General features: G+C 39.3%; 1 protein-coding gene across 11 annotated transcripts in view; it reads right to left on the bottom strand.

The window, feature by feature from the left end:
- Nucleotides 1-25283, bottom strand: part of ERC2 (ELKS/RAB6-interacting/CAST family member 2) — a 973185-nt gene that overhangs the window by 583997 nt on the left and 363905 nt on the right. For all 11 annotated transcript variants that reach the window (XM_068559352.1, XM_068559351.1, XM_068559353.1 and 8 more), the window contains one exon: nt 21454-21621. In XM_068559352.1, the coding sequence (XP_068415453.1) occupies nt 21454-21621 (168 nt within the window). The remainder of the gene's footprint in view (nt 1-21453; nt 21622-25283) is intronic.

Below are 25283 nucleotides of genomic sequence, written 5' to 3'. Positions count from 1 at the left end.
TCCAATTGGGAGACTTATCTAACCGAACTAGTTTGTCAACTACCATAACACTTAGCACACTCTGCAACTTTCCATATCCTTGATGGTAGAGATGCTACAGAAGGAGGGAAGGGACTTTACAGGATAAATTATTCAAAGAAAAAAACATTTAGCTTAAAATTCTAAGTGAAGGTCTTGTAGGGCACTGATGTTAAAAAATATATAAACCACACAGAAATGTACAACAAATGTTTGAACTTTAAACAAAAATAAAATACCAAACTAAAGACACAATTACAGTCCCTTTAAAAACTGTTTCCAAGAGTTCAGATTTAAACATGACAAACAACGTATATTTCCTTATGACAACTGCCATGTTTACCAAAGATTTCAGTTGAAGTTATTGTAAGAACAATATATAAATCACCTTGGATGCCTAACTAAGTTCTGTATCTATGACATTCAACCAACTGTTATAAAAATATCAAAAAGAAGGTTTAAAATAAGGTAGAGGAAAATGAGCTGATATGCACATGGGTAAAAACTTGCATTACTGTGACCAACTGAAATTAGCAAATAAATGCTTAATGTTATTTATAGAAGTTTTTTATATTATAAACCATAACTCTGAATTTTCCTTAAGATTCAATATTTATTTTGTTCATTGCATTATGTAATAAAAATGGATAAATATTTGATATAGATGCAAGAGATAACTTTCTTTAAATTTTTTAATTTAATTTTTTTTTTTATACAGCAGGTTCTTATTAGTCATCAGTTTTATACACATCAGTGTATACATGTCAATCCCAATCGCCCAATTCAGCACACCAACATCCCCACCCCCCTGCCGCTTTCCCCACTTGGTATCCATACATTTGTTCTCTACATCTGTGTCTCAACTTCTGCCCTGTAAACGGGTTCATCTGTACCGTTCTTCTAGGTTCCACATACATGCTTTAATATATGATATTTGTTTTTTGTCTTTCTGACTTACCTCACTCCGTATGACAGTCTCTAGATCCATCCATGTCTCAACAAATGACTCAATTTTGTTCCTTTTTATGGCTGAGTAATATTCCATTGTATATATGTACCACAACTTCTTTATCCATTCGTCTGTCGATGGGCATTTAGGTTGCTTCCATGACCTGGCTATTGTAAATAGTGCTGCAATGAACATTGGGGTGCGTGTGTCTTCTTGAGTTATGGTTTCCTCTGGGTATATGCCCAGTTGTGGGATTGCTGGATCATATGGTAATTCTATTTTTAGTTTTCTAAGGAACCTCCATACTGTTCCCCATAGTGCCTGTATCAATTGACATTCCCACCAACAGTGCAAGAGGGATCCCTTTTCTCCACACCCTCTCCAGCATGTGTTATTTGTACATTTTCTGATGATGCCCATTCTAACTGGTGTGAGGTGATACCTCATTGTAGTTTTGATTTGCATTTCTCTAATAATTAGTGATGCTGAGCAGCTTTTCATGTGCTTCTTGGCCATCTGTATGTCTTCTTTGGAGAAATGTCTATTTAGGTCTTCTGCCCATTTTTGGATTGGGTTGTTTTGCTTCTTTAATACTGAGCTGCATGAGCTGTTTATATATTTTGGAGATTAAGCCTTTGTCCGTTGATTCGTTTGCAAATATTTTCTCCCATTCTGAGAGTTGTCTTTTTGTCTTGTTTATGGTTTCCTTTGCTGTGCAAAAGCTTTGAAGTTTCATTAGGTCCCATTTGTTTATTTTTGTTTTTATTTCCATTACTCTAGGAGGTGGATCAAAAAAATCTTTCTGTGATTTATGTCAAAGAGTGTTCTTCCTATGTTTTCCTCTAAGAGTTTTATAGTGTCCGGTCTTACATTTAGGTCTCGAATCCATTTTGAGTTTATTTTTGTGTATGGTGTTAGGGAGTGTTCTAATTTCATTCTTTTACATGTAACTGTCCAGTTTTCCCAGCACCACTTATTGAAGAGACTGTCTTTTCTCCATTGTATATCCTTGCCTCCTTTGTCATAGATTAGTTGACCATAGGTGCGTGGGTTTATCTCTGGGTTTTCTATCTTGTTCCATTGATCTGTTTCTGTTCTTGTGCCAGGACCATACTGTCTTGATTACTGTAGCTTTGTAGTATAGTCCGAAGTCAGGGAGTCTGATTCCTCCAGCTCCGTTTTTTTCCCTCAAGACTGCTTTGGCTATTCGGGGTCTTTTGTGTCTCCATACAAATTTTAAGATGATTTGTTCTAGTTCCGAAAAAATGCCATTGGTAATGTCATAGGGATTGCATTGAATCTGTAGATTGCTTTGGGTAGTATAGTCATTTTCACAATATTGATTCTTCCAATCCAAGAACATGGTATATCTCTCCATCTGTTGGTATCATCTTTAATTTCTTTCATCAGTGTCTTATAGTTTTCTGCATACAGGTCTTTTGTCTCCCTAGGTAGGTTTATTCCTAGGTATTTTATTCTTTTTGTTGCAATGGTAAATGGGAGTGTTTCCATAATTTCTCTTTCAGATTTTTCATCATTAGTGTATAGGAATGCAAGAGATTTCTGTGCATTAATTTTGTATCCTGCAACTTTACCAAATTCATTGATTAGCTCTAGCAGTTTTCTGGTGGCATTTTTAGGATTCTCTATGTATAGTATCATGTCATCTGCAAACAGTGACAGTTTTACTTCTTTTCCAATTTGTATTCCTTTTATTTCTTTTTCTCCTCTGATTGCCATGGCTTGGACTTCCAAAACTATGTTGAATAATAGTGGGGATAGTGGACATCCTTGTCTTGTTCCTGATATTACAGGAAATGTTTTCAGTTTTTCACCATTGAGAATGATGTTTGCTGTGGGTCTGTCGTACGTGGCCTTTATTATGTTGAGGTAGATTCCCTCTATGCCCACTTTCTGGAGAGTTTTTATCATAAAAGGGTGTTGAATTTTGTCAAAAGCTTTTTCTGCATCTATTGAGATGATCATATGGTTTTTCTTCTTCAATTTGTTAATATGGTGTATCACATTGATTGATTTGCATATATTGAAGAATCCTTGCATCCCTGGGATAAATCCCACGTGATCATGGTGTGTGATCCTTTTAATGTGTTGTTGGATTCTGTTTGCTAGTATTTTGTTGAGCATTTTTGCATCTATAATCATGAGTGATATTGGTCTGAAATTTTCTTTTTTGGTAGTATCTTTGTCTGGTTTTGGTATCAGGGTAATGGTGGCCACATAGAATGAGTTTAGGAGTGTTCCTTCTTCTGCAATTTTTTGGAAGAGTTTGAGAAGGATGGGTGTTAGCTCTTCTCTAAATGTTTGATAGAATTCACCTGTAAAGCCATCTGGTCCTGGACTTTTGTTTGTTGGAAGATTTTTAGCCACAGTCTCAATTTCATTCCTTGTGATTGGTCTGTTCATATTTTCTATTTCTTCCTGGTTCAGTCTCGGAAGGTTATACCTTTCTAAGAATTTGTCCATTTCTTCCAGGTTGTCCAATTTATTGGCATAGAGTTGCTCGTAGTAGTCTCTTAGGATGCTTTGTATTTCTGCGGTGTCCGTTGTAACTTCTCCTTTTTCATTTCTGATTTTATTGATTTGAGTCCTCTCCCTCTTTCTCTTGATGAGTCTGGCTAATGGCTTATCAATTTTGTTTATCTTCTCAAAGAACCAGCTTTTAGTTTTATTATCTTTGCTATTGTTTCCTTTGTTTCTATTTCATTTATTTCTGCTCTGATCTTTATGATTTCTTTCCTTCTGCTAACTTTGGGTTTTGTTTGTTCTTCTTTCTCTAGTTCCTTTAGGTGTAACGTTAGATTGTTTGAGATTTTTCGTGTTTCTTGAGGTAGGCTTGTATGGCTATAAACTTCCCTCTTAGAACTGCTTTTGCTGCATCCCATAGGTTTTGGATCATCGTGTTTTCATTGTCATTTGTCTCTAGGTATTTTTTGATTTCCTCTTTGATTTCTTCAGTGATCTCTTGGTAATTTAGTAACGTATTGTTTAGCCTCCCTGTGTTTGTGTTTTCTACATTTTTTTCCCCTGTAATTCATTTCTAATCTCATAGCGTTCTGGTCAGAAAAGATACTTGATATGATTTCAATTTTCTTAAATTTACTGAGGCTTGATTTGTGACCCAAGATGTTATCTACCCTGGAGAATGTTCTGTGCACACTTGAGAAGAAAGTGTAATCTGCTGTTTTTGGATGGAATGTCCTATAAATATCAATTAAATCTCTCTGGTGTATTGTGTCATTTAAAGCTTCTGTTTCCTTATTTATTTTCATTTTGGATGATCTGTCCATTGGTGTAAGTGAGGTGTTAAAGTCCCCCACTATTATTGTGTTACTGTCGATTTCCTCTTTTATAGCTGTTAGCAGTTGCCTTATGTATTGAGGTGCTCCTATGTTGGGTGCATATATATTCATAATTGTTATATCTTCTTCTTGGATTGATCCCTTGATCATTATGTAGTGTCCTTCCTTGTCTCTTGTAACAGTCTTTATTTTAAAGTCTATTTTATCTGATATGAGTACTGCTACTCCAGCTTTCTTTTGATTTCCATTTGCATGGAATATCTTTTTCCATCCCCTCACTTTCAGTCTATATGTGTTCCTAGGTCTGAAGTGGGTTTCTTGGAGACAGCATATATATGGGTCTTGTTTCTGTATCCATTCAGCAAGCCTGCATCTTTTGGTTGGAGCATTTAATCCATTCACGTTTAAGGTAATTATTGATATGTATGCTCCTATGACCATTTTCTTAATTCTTTTGGGTTTGTTTTTGTAGATCATTTTCTTCTCTTGTGTTTCCATTTAGAGAAGTTCCTTTCGCATTTGTTGTAGAGCTGGTTTGGTGGTGCTGAATTCTCTTAGCTTTTGCTTGTCTGTAAAGCTTTTGATTCCTCCATCAAATCTGAATGAGATCCTTGCCGGGTACAGTAATCTTGGTTGTAGGTTCTTCCCCTTCATCACTTTAAGTATATCATGCCACTCCCTTCTGGCTTGTAGAGTTTCTGCTGAGAAATCAGCTGATAACCTTATGCGAGTTCCCTTGTGTGTTATTTGTCATTCTTCCCTTGCTGCTTTCAATAATTTTTCTTTGTCTTTAATTTTTGTCAATTTGATTAGTATGTGTCTCAGCGTGTTTCTCCTTGGGTTTATCCTGGATGGGACTCGCTGCCCTTCCTGGACTTGGGTGGCTATTTCCTTTCCTATGTTAGGGAAGTTTTCGACTATAATCTCTTCAAACATTTTCTTGGGTCCTTTCTCTCTCTCTTCTCCTTCTGGGACCCCTATAATGAGAATGTTGTTGCATTTAATGTTGTCCCAGAGGTCTCTTAGTCTGTCTTCATTTCTTTTCATTCTTTTTTCTTTATTCTGTTCCGCAGCAGTGAATTCCACCATTCTGTCTTCCAGGTCACTTATCTGTTCTTCTGCCTCAGTTATTGTGCTACTGATTCCTTCTAGTGTAGTTTTCATTTCAGTTATTGTATTGTTCATCTTTGTTTGTTCTTTAATTCTCCTAGGTCTTTGTTAAACATTTCTTGCATCTTCTCAATCTTTGCCTACATTCTTTTTCCGAGGTCCTGGATCATCTTCACTATCATTATTCTGAATTCTTTTTCTGGAAGGTTGCCTATCTCAACTTCATTTAGTTGTTTTCTGGGGTTTTATCTTGTTCCTTCATCTGGTATATAGCCCTCTGCCTTTTCATCTTGTCTTTCTGTGAATGTGGTTTTTGTTCCACAGGCTGCAGGATTGTAGTTCTTCTTGCTTCTGCTGTCTGCCCTCTGGTGGATGAGGCTATCTAAGAGGCTTGTGTAAGTTTCCTGATGGGAGGGACTGGTGGTGGGTAGAGCTGGGTGTTGCTCTGGTGGGCAGAGCTCAGTAAAACTTTAATCTGCTTGACTGCTGATGGGTGGGGCTGGGTTCCCTCCCTGTTGGTTGTTTGGCCTGAGGCAACCCAACACTGGAGCCTACCTGGGCTCTTTGTTGGGGCTAATGACAGACTCTGGGAGGGCTCATGCCAAGGATTACTTCCCAGAACTTCTGCTGCCAGTGTCCTTGTCCCCACAGTGAGCCACAGACACCCCCCGCCTCTGCAGGAGACCCTCCAACACTAGCAGGTAGGTCTGGTTCAGCCTCCCCTGGGATCACTGCTCCTTCCCCTGGGCCCTGATGCACACACCACTTTGTGTGTGCCCTCCAAGAGTGGAGTCCCTGTTTCCCCCAGTCCTGTCGAAGTCCTGAAATCAAATCCCACTAGCCTTCAAAGTCTGATTCTCTAGGAATTCCTCCTCCTGTTGCCGGACCCCCAGGTTGGGAAGCCTGACGTGGGGCTCAGAACCTTCACTCCAGTGGGTGGACTTCTGTGGTATAAGTGTTCTCCAGTCTGTGAGTCACTCACCCAGCAGTTATGGGATTTGATTTTACTGTGATTGCATCCCTCCTACCGTCTCACTGTGGCTTCTCCTTTGTCTTTGGATCTGGGGTATCTGTTTTGGTGAGTCCCAGTGTCTTCCTGTCGATGACTGTCCAACAGCTAGTTGTGATTCTGGTGTTCTCACAAGAGGGAGTGAGAGCACATCCTTCTACTCTTCCATATTGGTTCCTCCCCTCAGGAGATAACATTTTTAAAAACCTAATTCAATTTTTAATAAAAATCTATTTTTATTTCTTAAAGACAGAGATATAATATGGTACTTAAATGTTATCTAGTTATTTTTAGATAAAGTAGTACTATGCCTTTAGAAATAAAACATAAACAGGATAAATAATAGACAATAAAAGGACTCATTCCAATTTAGGCTTCAAAGCAAACTACACACCTCTGCACACTTCAGGATCTGGTGTTAGCTTTCTGTGGGGATCTGGCCCTCATCAAACCAAGCTTACATGTTTAAAAGACTTAGCCAATACTTGCAGGACATCTGGTCCTGTCCAAAATGTCCATAAAGACATTTGGACCATGCCAAAAGGTCCTTAAAATTTGGTCCTACCCAAAATGTCCATGAGCATATTAGGTCCATGCCAAATGGTTTTGGACAGGACCAAATACCAAGGACCTTTTGGCGTGCACTAAATGTCTACTGGACATTTTGGACAGACCAAATGTCTGCTAACCTGCCAATTACCATATATATTACACACCCCTGGGGTGAAAGAAACAACTGTGATACCTGCTGGCCATTCTCCAAACCAGTGCTTACTATGAATGATAGAAAGTTGAGGTAGATTACACAAACTCACCCCTTGCCATTTGCAACAACATGGATGGACTTGGAGGGTATTGTGCTAAGTGAAGTAACTCAGAAAAAGACAAATGCTGTACGAGATCCTTTATATGTGGAATCTAAAAAATAAGACAAGCTAGTGAATATAACAAAAAAGAAACAGACTCACAGATATAAAGCACAAAACTAGTGGTTACCAGTGGGAAGAGGGAACAGGGAGGGGCAATCCGAAGGTAGGGGATTAAGAGTTACAAACTATTATGTATAAAATAAACTAAAAAGATATATTGTACAACACAGGGAATACAGCCAATTTTTAATAATAGCTATAAATGGAGTATAACATTTAAAAATTGTGAATCACAATATTGTACACCTATACCTTAAATAATACTATTCATCAACTATACTTCATTTAAAAAAATAATAATGATAGAAGGTCCTTTCTTCTCAACCTAAACACAAAAAAGTGCTGGTTTGTTCTCTTTCTAAAAGCAATTTAAGGTCATCATTTCAACGCAATACATCACATCAGATGCACGCACGCATGCACCACCACCACCGCCCCCCCCCCCCGCCATCTCACTGCCCTTCAGGGACCTTTCCACTAGTTCATCACTAAAATGGTTTCCCCTATCTGACCTCCAATATAATTTTGCTAGTTTAGCATCAAAGCTCTGAATTCTGGTCTTAACTCTGACTTGAGCTCACCTGAGGTTATGTATCTGATTTCTGGCTCTTAGAACCCTCACCTCCTCAACAGGCTGAATCAGACCAGGCTGCTTCTCAAGTCTTCTTCAGTGCTAACATTCCATACTGTCACAACTCTGGCTTCAGGGCAACCTCAGGGACAAAGAAAAACACTTGTGTGGCTATGATACAGATGTTTCATAAATAATAGGCATTATCTTTAGAAGTTTTATCTTTAGAATGAACTATTGATAAAGGCTATAGCATGGATGAATTTCAAATGCGTTATGCCACGTGAAAGAAGTCAGATGCAAAAGGCTATATGCTGTATACTTCTATTTCTGTGACATTCTGGAAAAGGCAAAACTATCAGCATGGGGAACAAACTGGTGGTTGCCAGGGATTGGGGGCTGAGAAGAAGGGCTGACTACAGAGAGGGCAGCACAAGGGAGGTTTTGAGGTGACACAAGTGTCCTGTATCATGAGTGTGAAGGTAGTTATACAACTCTATGCTTCTGTCAAAACCCACAGAACTGTAACACAAAGAGTGAATTTTACTGTATGTAAATTTAAAAATCAATTTTAAGTAATCCTTACAAAGTAATTCAGTTTTCTTTCCAAGCTCTTTGAAAGAGTTGATGGATCCAACATTTAAATTCTGATTTTTAATATAAAATAATAATTACCTGTGCAGCAGCAGTAATGGGCACCTTGTGCATTCAACAGTACTCCTTTGAACACCTACTACTATGTTGAGAAGAACTGAGACGGAAAGTCAGCTCATCCTCATTCTAAAGATAGGGAAAATGAGGCAGAGAAATTGTAAGTAACTTGCCTAAGGTTAAAATGTCCTTAAGGTGAGATTCAAAGCCAGGCTTGACCCAGTCCATGCTCTTAAAAAACTAATTTTGCTGATGCGTGCATATATGTATATGTGTGTAAAAAAATTTTAAAAACAAAAATAGGGTCATATGGTGGTGAGGGTGTGAGAAAACAGGCATTCTCATTTTCCGTACATACGTATTGTAGACAGATTATTTCACTTAGCAAAATAATGTGAATCTTTCCATGTCATTAAATATTCTTCTATAATGTCATTTCTATTGGCTGAATTTCTATGTAGAAATATACCATCACTTATTTATTTACTCCTCCACTTTATAATATTTTCACTCTTCAGGTAAAATTTTTTTTTAATTAAAGAACCATGCTATGAACAAGGCTGTGACTAAATCTATGCCTACTTCCTTAATTTTTTCTTAGAATGAATTCCTAGGTGAAGAATCAGTAGATGAAGCAGCTTTGGTCTACTACCCCCATATTTGTCTTTCCCCCAGCTACCTGACACTTTATACCTGCCTCTATTTCTTTTCAAAGACCCCTCCCCTGCAAGCTCTAATGAAAAGTGTTGGTAACACAGAACGGCAGCAAAGAATCTTTGCCTCTACTCCTACCTTCCCATCTGGCCACCCTTGTCTATGCCTCCAGCTGGTTCACAAGTTCACAAACATTGATAACTTGGAGAAGGCCTCAGTGTATGTATGTGCTACCCTTTATAGCCTTTTATAAGTCAAAGTGCCACATGCAACCTAAAGAATTTAACTTCATATTTCAATACTAAAGAAATATTCCCACCCCAAGTCAATCAGTGCTATTCATTCGAGCATCCTATTTACTTAGCTTTGCTTCATTCAGACTTTACTCACAAAAAAGCTACAGAATGCAACAGAAACTTGGGAAGAACTCATCCTTGGAAGCAAGTGACTTACTTTCCATTGCACCAACAGGAATGTCTGAGGCAAATAGTAAATAAAGCCCCCAAAAGAAGTATACCTTGTTCAGCTCTATTAAATATTTGGAGTATATTTTTTAAAATTCTCAAACTTGCCATGAAGGTTGTTATATGTTAGAATTTGCCTTTAGGCTATAATAACTTGTGATCTACCCCAGAGCTTAGCAAACTACAGCCCATGGGCCAAATCTGATCCACTGCCTGTTTTGTAAATAATGTTTTATTGGAACACAGCCATTCCTATTTGTTTACTCATCCTGAATCTCACCAGAACTTTGGAGAGATTTGTTTATTCATGCCATTACATTTCAACTTTCCAACTAACACTTATTAAGCACCTACAAGGTGCCAAGCACTGTGCTTGTTACTAGGGATAAGAAGATGAGTAAGACCCAGTGGCTTCCTCGGCTGAGCTCAGGATTTAATGGGGAAACAAACACATAATATCATACTTTAAGAAATCTCAGTTATGCAACCTGAAGTAATACAACCTGAGAAGTGTAATAAAGGTTCATTGCTACGCATACATTTTGAAATCATGCAAATCCCTCTCAAATTATAAAAATTCATCAAAACTTCCATGGTTTCTAAACTGAGCAAAGGCACAGGAAACTGCTTTCATTACAGTTACAAGCGATACCGCTTTAGTGAGCCAACACCCCTTGTAAGTATCCTGTGAACTCCACTACTCTCCACTTGCCTCTGGATTTCTGTGAGAGGTTTATTACTACTGAACAGTTATATTAATATGCACTTGTATCAGTTTTCTATTGCTGTGCAACAAAATACCACTAATCCAGTGGCTTAAAATTACATCCATCTATCAGCTCACAATTCTGTAGGTCAGATTTCCAGCACAGTGTGGCTGGGGTCCCTATTCAGGGTATCCTGAGGATGAAATCGGGGTGTTGGTCAGAATGAATATTTGTCTGGAGGCTCTAGAGGGAAGAAAAACACTTCCAATCTTACTCTTATTATTGGCAAAATTCAGTTTCCTGTGGTCATGGGACTGAGGTACTTGCTTCCTGGCTGTTGTCACTGGGAGTCACTTTCAGCTCCAGGGGTTGTCGCATTCCATGCCATGTGGTCCCCCCCATCTTCAAATCAACAGTGGAGAACTTCTCATGCAGCGAATCTCTCTCCTATTTTGCATCTGTGACTTCCCTGACTCTGACCTTAGAATCCAGGTTTAAAGGGCTCATATGATTAGGTCAAGCTTACCCAGATAATCTCTTTCTTAAAGTCATCTGTGCCATATAACATAATCTATGTTAAATCCATCATATTCACAGTCCTGGGCATTATTCAAGGAATATATACCAGAGAGGTGGGAAATCTTGGGGGCCATCTTAGAATTCTACCTACCATAGCACTTTTGTTAAAATTATAAATTACTTTTATAAACTAGTTATATTATCCAAGGGCCGAGTACATGTTGGTGCTATTTTTTTCTTTTTTTTAGATAAATTGATCAGATTTTTTTTAAATTAATTAATTTATTTATTTTTGGCTGCCTTGGGTCTTCGTCGCTGCGTGCGGACTTTCTCTAGTTGCAGCGAGCAGGGGCTACTCTTCGTTGCGGTGTGTGGGCTTCTCACAGCAGTGGCTTCTCTTGTTGCGGATCACGAGCTCTAGGCACACAGGCTTCAGTAGTTGTGGCGTGTGGGCTCAGTAGTTGTGGTGCGCAGGCTTAGTAGCTGTGGCTTGAGGGCTCTAGAGAGCAGGCTCAGTAGTTGTGGTGCACGGGCTTAGTTGCTCCGCGGCATGTGGGATCTTCCCAGACCAGGGCTCAAACCCGTGTCCCCTGCATTGGCAAGTGGATTCTTAACCACTGCGCCACCAGGGAAGTCCCCATGTCGCTGCTATTGCTGGTTCTCATAAACCAGCAATCTTAAAAGGATGTAAGTGTGATATAATGCTATGCTGAAGACCCCAAACTGCCATATACCCTGTGCCATTAGTTTAGAATTCAACTTCTGGGAAAACAGTCTGTTTAAAGCAGTTATATCTTTTAGTTTGCAAAAGGTATAGTATAATCAAGTAAGGATAAAGGGGAAAAAAATGGCAACAAGACTGCAATATCAGAACAATATTAAGGTGCCCCTTTCCCACAATAACTGTGGAGTTATGTGCCCCAAGAATGCATCACTTCTAATTTACATTTAGCCTTATGGGAAACTTAAGATACATATTATAAAAGTTTTGAATTATGGACTTCTCTGTACAATATAACATGATAAATGCTAATATAGATATGTGTAAACTCTTCACAGCAAGGTAGAATCCATTGTCAAACACAGGATAAGTAAAAAAGACAGACAGAAAATGTTCCTTCCCACATACCTAAGGTTGATTTAAATTAAATGGCTTGGGGAGTATGTGGGAGGAAAAATGGAACCATCTCCAGACTGAAATCTGTAAAAGCTCAAACACCTCTAATTCCATACCACAAAACAACAAGAGCTGGCAGCTGAGACTGACAAATGTGTCAAGATGCCTGTACCCATTAGGGTAGCAGCCACAGTCAGGGCACTCTGGGCATTTTTATTTTAAATCTTCAGGGGTTTTGCAGGTAATTACAAACAAACTTTTTAAAAATCCATCATGCTGAAATTGAGTACAGAATATAAGGTCTTAACCCAGAAGCAAATATTTATTTAAAAGAGAATTTGCCTCCCCTGGCTCAGGATCAGCTCTCTCATTGAATAAGAATCAGTTCTCAGTACAATCTGGCCCTGAACTGCATTTTGAAATAACACAGATAATCACTATTGCCACTAGCAAGTCATAAGGGATTGGAAGAGAACATTCATAATATGGAAGCCAAAATGACTCTCGAAGCTAATTATAAAATATATTTGATTTCTAGAAGACATAAAGAATAGAAAAACTTCTCTGAAATTTGTTTCCTAAATGGGGCAGGGGAGTGTGGTCCATCTATTTTAAATTACTTCTAATTCCACCAAATGCACTGTGCTGCCTCTTCCAGCCAAACCTCTGCAAATACTATCTTTGCCACTTTGACTGGACAACACTTCCTACTCCCTCAGATCCCGGTTTAGTCATCAACTTTTCCAGAAGTCCTCCTTGACCATCCTATTCCCCACAATAGGTGAGGTGGCCCTCCTACATGCACCATGTACCTGGCTGGCATAGCACATATCACACTTTGCCCTGCAATTGCCTGTTCAGTGTTCTTTTCCATGAGTGTGAGCTCCCAAAGGACAGAAACTATACCTTCTCCAATAGCCTCTGTATCCCCCAGTGCCTGCAGAGCATCCAGACCATTACAGATGCTGAATATGTATTGCTGGATGACTGAATGGTAGGAAGGAAGGGAAGGCAAACTGGCCAGAATAGGGCAATGATGCCCCAGGCCTCAGCTATTACAGGGGAATGGAGAGAAGAAAAAGGAAAAGTGTATCAGAGCCCAGGCTCTGTCACTAATTAGTTCTTTGACCCTAAACAAGTCACTTCATCTCTGAGAACCTCTGTGTCCCGAGTGGGAAAATAAAAAGGTTGGACTAGGAGGGTTCATCAAGTCTCTTCCAGATTTATGTTCTCTCATATCTTTCTGTCTTCCGGACTGCCCATGCTTTATCAGCATACCCATTTTAACATGTCTTTTAAAGTCAAATAATATTCAGTTGGGTTCAATAGAGTGAGGGGGTAGAAAGATGCAGCTAATTGAGTACAGTGCCTATAGATGCTGACTGAATGCATGAATAAATGAGCAGGCTTCCTAAATCTCTTTAATTGCTCCATCAGAAGGTAAATTTTTTAGCTTTGGTTCTTTTGATAATAAAATGTCATTTCATCAGTGTCATCTCTAAGAGAAAGGCAACCTCAAATCCCTTAGGAAAAAAGCAATTACACAATGGAGGAGGCTGGTGAATTCATTGCTTATCAAAGAAGCTAAGGCTTACCAAGGAAGCCACAATCTCTACTCAAGAGACACAAAGTGACCTTTGAAATATCACTTCATTGGGGCAAAATGATCAGTAGGATCAACTGGTTAAAATCAAGCTGTTTCTTCCCTAGGCCATTGCTAACATTGGGCAAATAATTCCAGATAAGAGTAGCATCCATGAATGCTGGATTGTTTGTCCTGTGGAATTTAATTTGCCCTAGGACCCTTGACATCAACCACATGCCATAATAAAGACACAATGTATTAAATGATGCCAGAGTAAAGATGCTTTTGCTTAGACCCAATGACATACTGCTACCTTACAAACATAGAATACACACAGAGAATTTATTATACTATAATATAATAAGTTAGCTTTTTCCAATATTTTCTACTGAAGAAGGCAGTTTCAAAAGAAAACGGGCAAATCACAAACGCTAACCTAGACAATACATTTTTTAGTTGCAAATATTTAAGCAACGTAGGTTAACCTACGATCAGTCAACATGAACAAATGATGTTACCTTATCCCAAATGCCTAGACAAAACATATGAAAAATGCATTAAATGTGACTATAGAAATCATATTTTCAACCCAAATGGCTGCTAAAATAAAGTGCATTTTTTGTCAGAAAAAAAAAAATTAGTCTTAAAGGTATTTTCCAGATGACTGAAATGCTGGCATTTAGCTAAAAAATTTAAACTGGGTGATAACTGATAGGTGACTCATCTCTATTCTGTCTAAATCAGATGTTTTATTTCTATCATATATTCTCTATACTGAAGTTTGACCACCACCCCTCTCCAAGTTGGTTGATTTGATCAGTATAGTCAGATCAGTTTTAATAATTCTAAAAATTTTAATACTTCAAGAGTGCTATATACATACTCTTTATAGATTAACATATGTGAAAATTATAAAAGAGAAAGTAATATTAATAGTTCAATCATACACACACCCACCCACCCACCCAAGATGTTTACCTCTGTAAACTGCCTATAATCATGCCAGAAAAAAGGCGTAGCTAAAAATGTTACAGAGAAATGTCTGTTATACTAAGTAAAAATCACTTTAAGGAATACTATCTCAAGGCAGGGAGCAGAGAGATCCAAGATGAGAAGGGTGGTCCATACACAGGAAGAAAAGGACCCCAATAGACCAGGGTTAGGTCTGGATAGTAATTTGTTTCGGCAGAGGCCAAGGGGCTGTCTCTTGTGCATTGGAGGATGTTTAGCAGCACCCCTGGACTCTACCCACCAGACGCCTGCAGCAGTCCTCCAGCTGTGGCAACCAAAACTACCTCCAGACATTGCCAACTGTTCCTCGGGAGGTTGGGGCTTGTAAAGTGTACCCCAGTTGAGAACCACTGCCTGAGACTCACAGCCACCTCGGTTGTGGCTCCACCCCTGAGTGCCAGCCCAGTTCTTGGCTTCAGATGTAGAGTGAGCTTGACTACACGGAGGTCTGACCTTGGGTGAACAGCTCCCTGCAAAATGGAATGGCTTCCCAGACCACTTCCTCTCGGACTAAGGGAGGAGTCTACTGAATCATGAGTTCATCTGCCACTAGTCTAGGAAAGATGCTCAGACGTCTCAAATCATCTTTTGAGGTCTCAGTCCTTAAAGCCAACAACCAAAACAAAATGAAACTACTAAGAGAGCAAAAATGGTGCAATCCTTTGAAAAGGAAGCTGCAAAACAGTCCAATGGCTTAGAATGGTACGTGAAGAATCTCATGGAGGAAAATATAAACATAAACTGAAGGTCACCACAATCTTTCTTTTTTCTAAATACAGACTAACATAAACTTTTAAAAATCCAGATCTGATGTCGTACTTTTTAATTTAACTGTTTTCCTATTTTTCATCACATTATTTAGTAGCTGCATCTCTGCCAGTTTGGTATTAAAAACAGGCATCCTTGCGTATCGATCTCAGGTAAATTGCTTAGACTATAGTTTAGCTAATCCCTAAAAGTTAATGATCCCACTTGTCTCATGAGGGAAGCAGAACCATAAATAGAAAAACACCAGAATAGTGTGGTGGTTAAGAATAGCTCTATCACCTCCCTGCCATGGGACTCTGGGCAAGTCACTCTCCAAACCACAGTCTCCCATTTTAAAAATAGCGATTATGATTGTACCTACATGCCGTTAGGTTTGTTATAAGGACTCGACCTAAGAATGCAAAGCCCTTAGCACAGTCTCTGGTATATAGTAAGGATTCAATCAATAGTAGATTATCCTTTTGTTATAAAAATTATCATTTGCATGGTCATAATTGGAAATTACCATGGATAATCAGCAATTTCATTGTATCACTCTCATAAAATGCCATGACTCTAACAATCCAGTAAGTTAGAAGTGAGAACTGGAGGAAGAAGCATTCTCTTTGGGGAACAAAACAGTATTTTCTATAAATGCCCCATTTTCTTTTTATTAAAAGGGAAAACTAAAGAAGAGTGGCTAAGCTCCCTTACTCAAGGTTTCATCCATTTTTACCTTCCCAGGGTAATGGAACAGAGGCTGGAGGTGTTAGATGCAGGTGCAGCAATAATCATTTCCTTATCTGTGCTTTATTACTCATAGGGTGGTTCCATCTTGCAGCCTACACAGAACACACTGTTCTGGGAACAACAAGTGGGTCTGACATTTCACTGGGGCAAATGACTCTTCTCACAGCAAACAATATTCTTGGGCCAGGAGTGGATCTCAAAGTGATTTCTCTTCTCCCAAGTTCTCATTCATTCAGAATTTACTGACATAATTTATTCATCAAATGCATACTGACTGAGGACCATCACCTGCCAAGAATTTTGCAAGGAGCTGGAGGTATCTTGATAATGATGACGGCTGGGGCACTCAAGGAGCTTAGCCCTGGAAGGAAGCCAACATTCATTAGCGGGGTGCATAACTTCAAAGTGAGCCAAGAAATGGTTATCTAAGAGTGTAAAACCTCTCCCAGCCTGCAGTGTCAGCAAAGACTTCCCTAAGTGACACAAGAACTGAGTGGAAAGCTCAGATGTAAAGCTTGGAACCACATTTCCCAGATTCCTTTTAGGTAGGGTCTGGTTAGATCCTGCTAATAAGAGGCATTTGTGTGAACTTTGGAGCTCTGTCCCAGGACTCTGAATCTTGACCAACAGCATGATGTAAGGGTGTGGGGCGGGGGAGCGGGAGAGGGGTGAGGGCAGCCATCAGCAGAGAAGACACTTGACCAGACACTCCGGGTTACAAGGTCAGGGCACTGTCTGCTTTCTCTTGGTCTCCTAGAGCTGTCCTGGTTCTTGATCATCCCTAATCTGGTTCTACCAGCCAGATACTGGAGCTCTGGATATTCCTGCAGTAAATTTCCTTTTGCTTAAGGTAGCCAGAATTCGCTTCTGCTCTTTACATCCATCAAGTGGTTTGTTTCTGGTAACATGCCACATTATACAAGTCTACCTTCCCAACCAGACTGTCAGCTTCTTGAGGTCTGGAGAATGTCTTATTTCTCTTTAAACCTCCAGGGCCTACAGTAGTGACTGACTGACACGTAGGAAATACTAGTAAATGCAAAATGAATATGATTTTTCACATGTTTAAAAAATTAGGAGGTTTGCCAATAATAAATATAAAAGTCCAACTGGATGTTTAACACTGAGAAAGAGATCAATTGAGTCAAAAAGTCCTCCATACCTTACGTCAATTTTACACTCACGTGGAAATCTCTACGTTCCCTAGCCATCTTCTCAAATTTAATTTTTTAATATAAACTTCATGAAGCAATCCAGTATGCTAATAACCACACTCCTGTAGCATTCTTTCCTCTACTGTCACTCAGAATTTTCACCATCATACCTCCAAATGGGTAGAATAAAACTGCTAAAGGGGCAGGTCCATATATACCATTCCCAGGAGCCAACTACACTCCCCTCTCCCTGCCCTTTCCAACCCACGGGGCAATCTATGAAGCTCAGTAGGCAGCTAGTGAACTTGGCGTACAGAGAAATCACCATCTGTTTTTCTACCCCTAATAAATAAAGTACCTCTGCTCTAGAAATTCACATTGCTTGTGGGACTGAGACCTAGAATGAAAATGGAGATAGAATTTTTGTCCAATTTAATGGCTTTAAAAAAAATTTCTTGGGTAGTAAGTTTATGCTGCAAGAATCTATGAGCTACATAACAGTCTGAATTTGATCTGGTTCAAATAATGCTACCATGTTCTAAAATCCTAGGCATTATACACTTTCCAAATGTACAATGTCATCAAGGTTTTATGACATTTACTACAAAAACTCAATAGTCAGGTAGCACTTCATCAGTGGAAGCTTGAATTCAGGTATGGGAACAGAATGCTACGGCTGTAGCATGAAAACTGTGCTGCTTCTCTGACTTCAGTATCATAGCCACACAGGGATAATCCACTATACAATCTTCATACATGCACCTTTTTGACCCCTACTAAAAGAATTCCATTTCTTGGAATTATGGAGTAGAGCCAGAAACATGGTAGTAGGACCAAATCCATTCTCGATGACTTTTGTTTTCCTACACAAGTTTGATCAGAGATATTATGCCACCTGGGATTCTCTGTTTATTCAATTTCACTTCCTTCCTCAAGTAACAAAATGCTTAGAGCATTATGCCCGTGTCTGCTGCCCAGACATGTGACCTGTGCACATGGCTTATGGAGTACACAAGACTTCTGAGACCCAAGGCTCTGAAGGCAAAGCTGACAGATATGAGGTGCAAGCCTAGCTTGGCCAGGTTAAACATGGTTAGGGAAGGAGCATACCCAGTTCTGCTGGCATCAAAACACAGTGCTGGTTGCCAGAGTCTACAAGAAAGAAATATTAAGTAACACTGCACCTCTGGCATTGACATGAGTTTATTATTCTTCCATGCCAACACACCCTAGTCCAAAGCTTATGCTGTCCCAGTCCAGGCCTGCCCTAAAACAGCCAATTATGCTGAATGTGGTCAAAACTCTAAGGAGTCCCCAGTCCCATAGACAGTGTTTCATTAGCCCGTCAGCTTCTGTATTATTTCCACATTCTGAAGTAGTAGTTTCTGAATTGTGTGCATCACTTCTTTAGGAATTATTTCTCTTCCACACTGCAGGTATAATAGCACTCCTGCCCCATCACTATGTTGCCAGTGGTTTTATATCCTCCGCCAAATGTATTGGTAAACACTCAGTGAAAAAAAAAACTTGAAGCTAAACAACCTCTCCAAATATACATGAAATATTCCCAAATCCATTATCAGCATGGCTTAAATAAGTGGGATCGTGATCCTGTTGCTCAAGGGAGCCATAATACACAACTGGCTTTGTTCTAGAATTCCCAAACTGATTCCCAAACCTTTGAATCTGGCTGTGAAGGAAAGTTTAAAATTTTGCAAAATACTCACATCAGCAAAAGTGGTCAACTGTCACTTCTGCATTGAAAGGACTTCCCAGGGACTTCCCTGGTGGCGCAGTGGATAAGACTCTGCTCTCCCAATGCAGGGGGACCTGGGTTTAATCCCTGGTCAAGGAACTAGATCCCACATGCATGCTGCAACTAAGAGTTCACATGCCACAACTAAGGAGCTCATGTGTCTCAATTAAGGAGCCCTGAAGCCACAACTAAGGAGCCTGCCTGCTGCAACTAAGACCTGGAGCAACCAAATAAATAAATAAATATTTTTTTTAAAAAAGAAAAAAGATAAAAAGAAAGTGCCGTCCCAAAATCTTTACTGAGAAAATTGTTGCCATTTATTCCTCAAGAATGAAGGAGCTTAGACTGGATAAACAAAAAGGTCCTACTGTATAGCACAATCTCCTGGGATAAACCATAATGGAAAAGAATATTTAAAAAAAGAATGTCTCTGTGTGTATAACTGAGTAACTTTGCTGTACAGCAGAGATTGGCACAACATTGTAAATCAACTATACTTCAATTTAAAAAAAAAAGAAAGAACGAGAGAGCTTAGTCTCAACTCCTGGTTGTGCAATTGTGATGTTCTTACTTGATTTGCTCTTGCACCTGGTGTCATCATAAACTTGAGGGCCAAAGGAAAAGGAGGCTTATTCTCTTAATTTGCAATAATCATTTTATTCTATACTCCCAAAGACATAAACTTGTATCTAGGTTGTTTGACCTTGGGTAAGCCTACCATAAGCCTCAGCATCGCTGGGGTTAATAACTGTGCTTGCCTCACAGGGCTATATGGTCAAAAGTAAGTAAATAGTGCACGTAATAACCATAGCAGAGTATCTAGCATACAGTGTTCAACATAAGTTAAGTTCAATAAATGCCAGCTTTTGGTATCATTTGCTGGTGGTGATTCTAAATGAAAAGTCTTCTTTTGAATCCTCAGTATATGCTCCAAGAACTGCCACTGTAACTATTTCTCTGTTAGTCCCACCTGCCCTAGACAGTCCTTTGATTCAAAGCGTCCTCAGTCGTCTCTTCCCAGCCCTCTTCTAATCACCTGTATCAATTAACTGGAGCTGTAATGGTGACCAGGGCCTTGTCTGTAAAATCTTAACAGAAATGAATTAATAATATGATCTATCAGACCACCAATATCCTGTGAGGATGGAAGCCACTGAGGATGGGGACACGGCTTCATGGGCGTGCAACCTGTGTAGGGTCACAGGGCCCCATACTCAGAAGAGCCCCATGCTTGGTTTAATGCTTTGCTTTACCATCCTGAAATTCTCAATAAAGTCTGAGCAAGGGGTCCCACGTTTTCATTTTGCACTGGGCCCCACAAATTAGGTACCTGGCTGTGACTGGAGAGGTTTGGTCAGAGTGTGATAAGAATTATATTATGTTTTAAAAGAATTACTCCAGCTTGTGTTAAGAACAGCCTGTAGTAAAGGTAAGAGTTGAAGCAGGAAAAACAGGTAGGATGCTGTCAATATAAACAAGGTGAGAGGTGATGGTGGCAAATGACACCAAGAGGAGGGCCGGTTAGATTCCATTTGCCTGCAGCTGCAGCACTGGTGCCCGGCAACATGCCTGTCTACGGCAGTGTCCTGGCCAGCCAGCTCGTGCTTCCCCCCACTGGTTCCTGCCCAGTTTCCATGCTACCTGCTTGTTAATCTGAGACCCCTGTGTTTCCCAACAGCTTCTTTTTATTCAAAGAGCAGGTGTTGGTTTCTCTTTTTGCCTACACTTTTCCTTAGGGAAGGCAAGGGACCCTATGGTCCCACCAAAATTGTACACAGTAGCAAATAAGAATTCTTAAAAAAAAAAAAAAAAATCTGTGTGCTGTCCCCAAATCTCATTCCCCTACAATGGAGAAAATGAACTGCTGAAGGAAGGAAAGAAAGTAGAGCCCTAACCAGGTCAAGCATCTTCTGGGTTAAGTCACTGTATTAGAACTTCTTATACATTCTCTCACTGATTCCAATTAAGTAATGGGTGTAAACATTACCCCTCCTGCACTAAAATCTGTATGGGTTTGACAGGATAAGAGCTACTAAAGTTTATGTAAATACAAAATGCATCTAAAATACCTTTAAGACCCACAAAACACATTACTCAATTCTCAGTAAGGAAAAAGGAAAAATTAACTATAAATTTTACTTTTATATCTAAATTTGTACAATTATCTCTATGTTTAAGATGGTAAATGAAAAAAAAAATCATCACTATTTAGTTTCCAGGTAATCAAATGGAAAATTCAACAGGTCATGCTAAAAATGACATAGTACAACCACCAGTAAGTTAAATACCAGTAAATTTAAAGTTTATACTCCCTAATCTAAAATTCTTCCAACAATAATTTCTTCTTTTCCACATGCTCAAAAGTTTCTCTGAAATGACAAAACATGGATGATATCAATTCTCAACATGAAGGGCTTATGTCAGCTACTCACCTTTTTCTGAAGAACATTGATTTTCCTTTCCTTCACTTCTAACATATCCTTCATGTCTCGAATCTCTCCAGCCAGTGTCCCCTTCTCTTCTGTGAGGTCCTGCAGCTGTTTTGTTTTTTTATTGAGAAAAGATTCTTTCTCTTCTAGTCGTAATCTCAGTGCATCTACCTGAAATCAGGAAAAAGAAAAAGGGTTGTAGTTTTACAGAGAGGTCATCAGTAACCATCAGTCCTGCCCTGGGAGGAGCGTGGGGCAGCAGTATACCTTCTGAGCAGTGTGATCAAACACTGCTCATGGGCACCTCCATGTGTTTTAAAGCCTACCTCTACCTTAAAGTCCTGTTGCATGTGTACCCAAACAGTGATACATTTTTTAAAATATAAGGTTTATATGAAATAAGACATTATAAAATAGTAGTATGTCTCATGTTGTAAAACCAAAGGTTGGGAAACAAAGCAAACTAATTCTCTGTGTCTTTGACAGCCCGGGGAGGGTACAACATGTCTCATGCAGCATCCTCCAGGGATGCTCATGTTCTCCTCAGAGAATACAATGAGCCACGCCACGGATATCTGGGAGAACAAGACTGACACGTTGAGAAACACTCCTAAATTAGAAAAAGACGTGTTGCCAAGGGGAAGTAAATGCTGCTAGAAGAAAATGCTGTGGAAATGACACTCATTCTCCAGCTTATGAAAGACTGCTTTCCAAATACTAAAGAAAAAAAAAAAAAGACACAGCATACAATAAAATTCCTATTTCTACCTTAGCTCAAAACTTAGATTATTACAATTTCTGCTTTTCAAGTGTCGGTAATAAAATGAGGAAACATAACCTTTATTTTTTAAATGTTAACATTCCAAAGACCATGTGCAAAAATAGTTTACATGGGTGATGTGGGGCGTGGGGGTGATGGAAGACTTTAATCCTCACCTTCCGTACCAAGAATTGGACAGATAGAAGCTACATCAACATTCAGGAAGTAATGATGCAAGCATGTTATTCAGAGATATCAAAATAACCAGGCATAAAGAGTTTACACGTGTGGTCTTGAGGAAAAAGAATGGGACAGGGGTGAGCTGGGGGCTGCTGCATCTCATAGCAATTCTTGTTGAACATTTTGCTCATTACACTATCAGCGTAATGAGCTGATAGTAAAATTTGGATGAAAGGGGAAAAAAACAAAAGTTATTTTAAAAGGATGCAAGAATACTGTAATACGCCAAAATAAATAGATATGTAAATACTATGAGGACACAAAGTCAAAGGCAACTTGGAACAACGGAAAGAGGACACTTCGGTTTAGGCCAGGTTCTGCTTCCATCTTCTACCTGTGAGGATCAGGACAAGTAACTCTCACTTCCCCACACCCAGGCTTCCAGCCTCAGTTTCTTCATTCATAAAGCAAAGTGGTAAGAACAGACTGTCTCTAAGTGCCTGACATTTTATGATTTTAAAGACAGAAATCAGTCATAGGCAGAATACATCGGGGAAGGATGATGATATTAGAGATAAAGTTATCCGAGTAGAATCTCCTTTTCTTACCCCCTTCCAAGAAAGGGGTGCCAAAGTTGTGTTTTTAAAGGTCAAAGGTGATGGGGAGGTTGGTGAGGAGTTTTTCTAGTTTCTGTCCCAGAGAGGAGGATGAAGCTGGGAGGTCCCAGCAAGGGAAGAAGTGATGACAAGTGCTTGAAGCCCAGTTGGCCGAATGACCCAGACTGCACTATGAGAGAGGATGGACATTCTGTGCTTGCAGAGGGTGTGTGAACTGCAGATTCTTCAGACATCTGATAGCTGTGCATCTTCTTACATAATGGCCATAGAGGTCTGGGGCGGGTGGGTGAAGGGGATACTCATGTCCTGGAGATCTCCCCTTTTCTAAGTGAAAATTCACGCCAGTTGCACTAAAGCTTAAACATCCCAGATTCTCAAGTGGCTTATCTCTGTTTAAAGTTATCTTCATCTACCAACCTGGAGTAACATCAATACTTCTCTTCGGGCTTTCCTCTTATCTGGTGGAAAAAATATGATTTTTAGTTTATACATAAAGGATGGCATTTAGTGGGTTCCTTGGAAACTGGTGGAACATGCTGAGCACTCTAGATTACAGCAGTGGTTAGAAGGGGTGACATATTCAATTGTAGAGATTTGCACACAGGCTGACCAGGATTCAGTGTATATCTGAGAAAAAACTGTGGTCCCATTAGCCCCACATTCTACCTATCAAAGATGAATGGTCTATATTTGGACCGAAGGAAACACCCAATATCCAAAACCATGATATAAATAAATTACAATATGGGAGGTAGTGAGTGGTGCTAGAGAGAGTTTAGGAAAAGAGACTCTCTATTGATGAATAATAAGCTTAACATTTGTAGTGCCTTCTGGCTATGTGTGATCTATCAGTGCCCTGCCCCATCTTACCGAGCCCAGAAGAGATAAACAGCAACCTTAGTCATAAGATTATTTCTCCAGGAATAAAATGGAGAGCAAAGATGGTCGTGATCAACACACTACTCACAACACCCAAACTCTACATGGCAGGAGGGAGTCTGTGCCAGCTAAGGTCTTCTTTCTGGGAATTTATTTTCCATGTGCCTGACAGCATGTTCTTAGCTTCAAAGGAATTTGAATTGTGCCCTTCAGCCACCTTCACTCTATCTTTACAGCTTTGCACAGTCTCCTAGAATCAAGAAATGAAGCTTAAGGGTCTTTTCTTTAAGACAAAACTTTGACCTGAACTGCATCCAATTCTCAACCAACATTAGCCCAGTTTGTAGTAAGCAAGCATGACATCATTTCTAAAGTCAAATTTTAACTTCCAGATGGTGCAAAACCACAAGCAGGCACACAGACCTTCTGATGCACAGAAGTTTAAATACAAGGAAGATCAGGCCAGAAAGAACATAGTCTATTAAAAATTAGAATATGTAGTTCCAAACTGAGTATCAATGAGTAGGATTAAAGTTCCCCTCGCTAATAATCGAACCTCACTCGACAGTGTACATCATTTTTAAAAGAATCAGAAAAGCCCTGAAGTTTGGATTATATTCCAACATCAGGTATAGACATAGAAGTTAAAATGTTTGGGAATATGAAATACCTTTCTCTGCCTCGTCACTCAACACCAAATAATTTTAAGGGCCCTTGACTCTCTCTCAAACTTTGGCAGTTGACTCAATAATAAAACTTGGCAAAGCAAAGAGCACCATCATTTCCCAGAAAAAAAAAAAGAAAATTAGAACTGTATGATACAGTCAGTGCACAAAGATCCATAGGTTGAATTTCCAATTTTTACATATGACTTAAAACACATGGGAACTAGTCACCTAATGTTAAAACTAAGACAATCTTTTCATTTTAGGAGAATTACTCATTGCCTTCTGATCCAGTTGTGTGTGTATTTGTGTGTATATGTGGGTGCATGTGTGTGTATATTTAAAAGCATAAAACGTATGAAAATTTAACCTTTTACCTGGCAGTATAAAACATGAAACATTTGTTATCACTTCTGTTCCAGGTAATAACTTGAAAGAAAAGGACCATGGCAATGAAATTGTCAAAAATTGCCAAAATCAGAGTTAAACATTCTTAATCTTCATTGTCATCACCCAGGAATTATAACCAGTTCCAATGGTGAGGTATGTTTCTAGAAGTTCTATATATAAGCCTCCTGACCTTTCTCCCATAAGGTCACATAGGGCCTTCAGAAACGGTTACAATATTGTGACAAAACACGAAGTGCTACTTGATGTGCCATAAATAATTTTTAAAAATCAAATGGTTCATTTCAATCTTAAAATGACTACAGCAGCACTTGAGAAAAAAAA

The sequence above is a fragment of the Eschrichtius robustus genome, chromosome 12 (genome assembly GCF_028021215.1).
Source record: "Eschrichtius robustus isolate mEscRob2 chromosome 12, mEscRob2.pri, whole genome shotgun sequence".
NCBI classification, from domain to species: domain Eukaryota; kingdom Metazoa; phylum Chordata; class Mammalia; order Artiodactyla; family Eschrichtiidae; genus Eschrichtius; species Eschrichtius robustus.
Note: the sequence above shows the minus strand (reverse complement) of the source record. Positions and strands in the feature narration are given on the sequence as shown.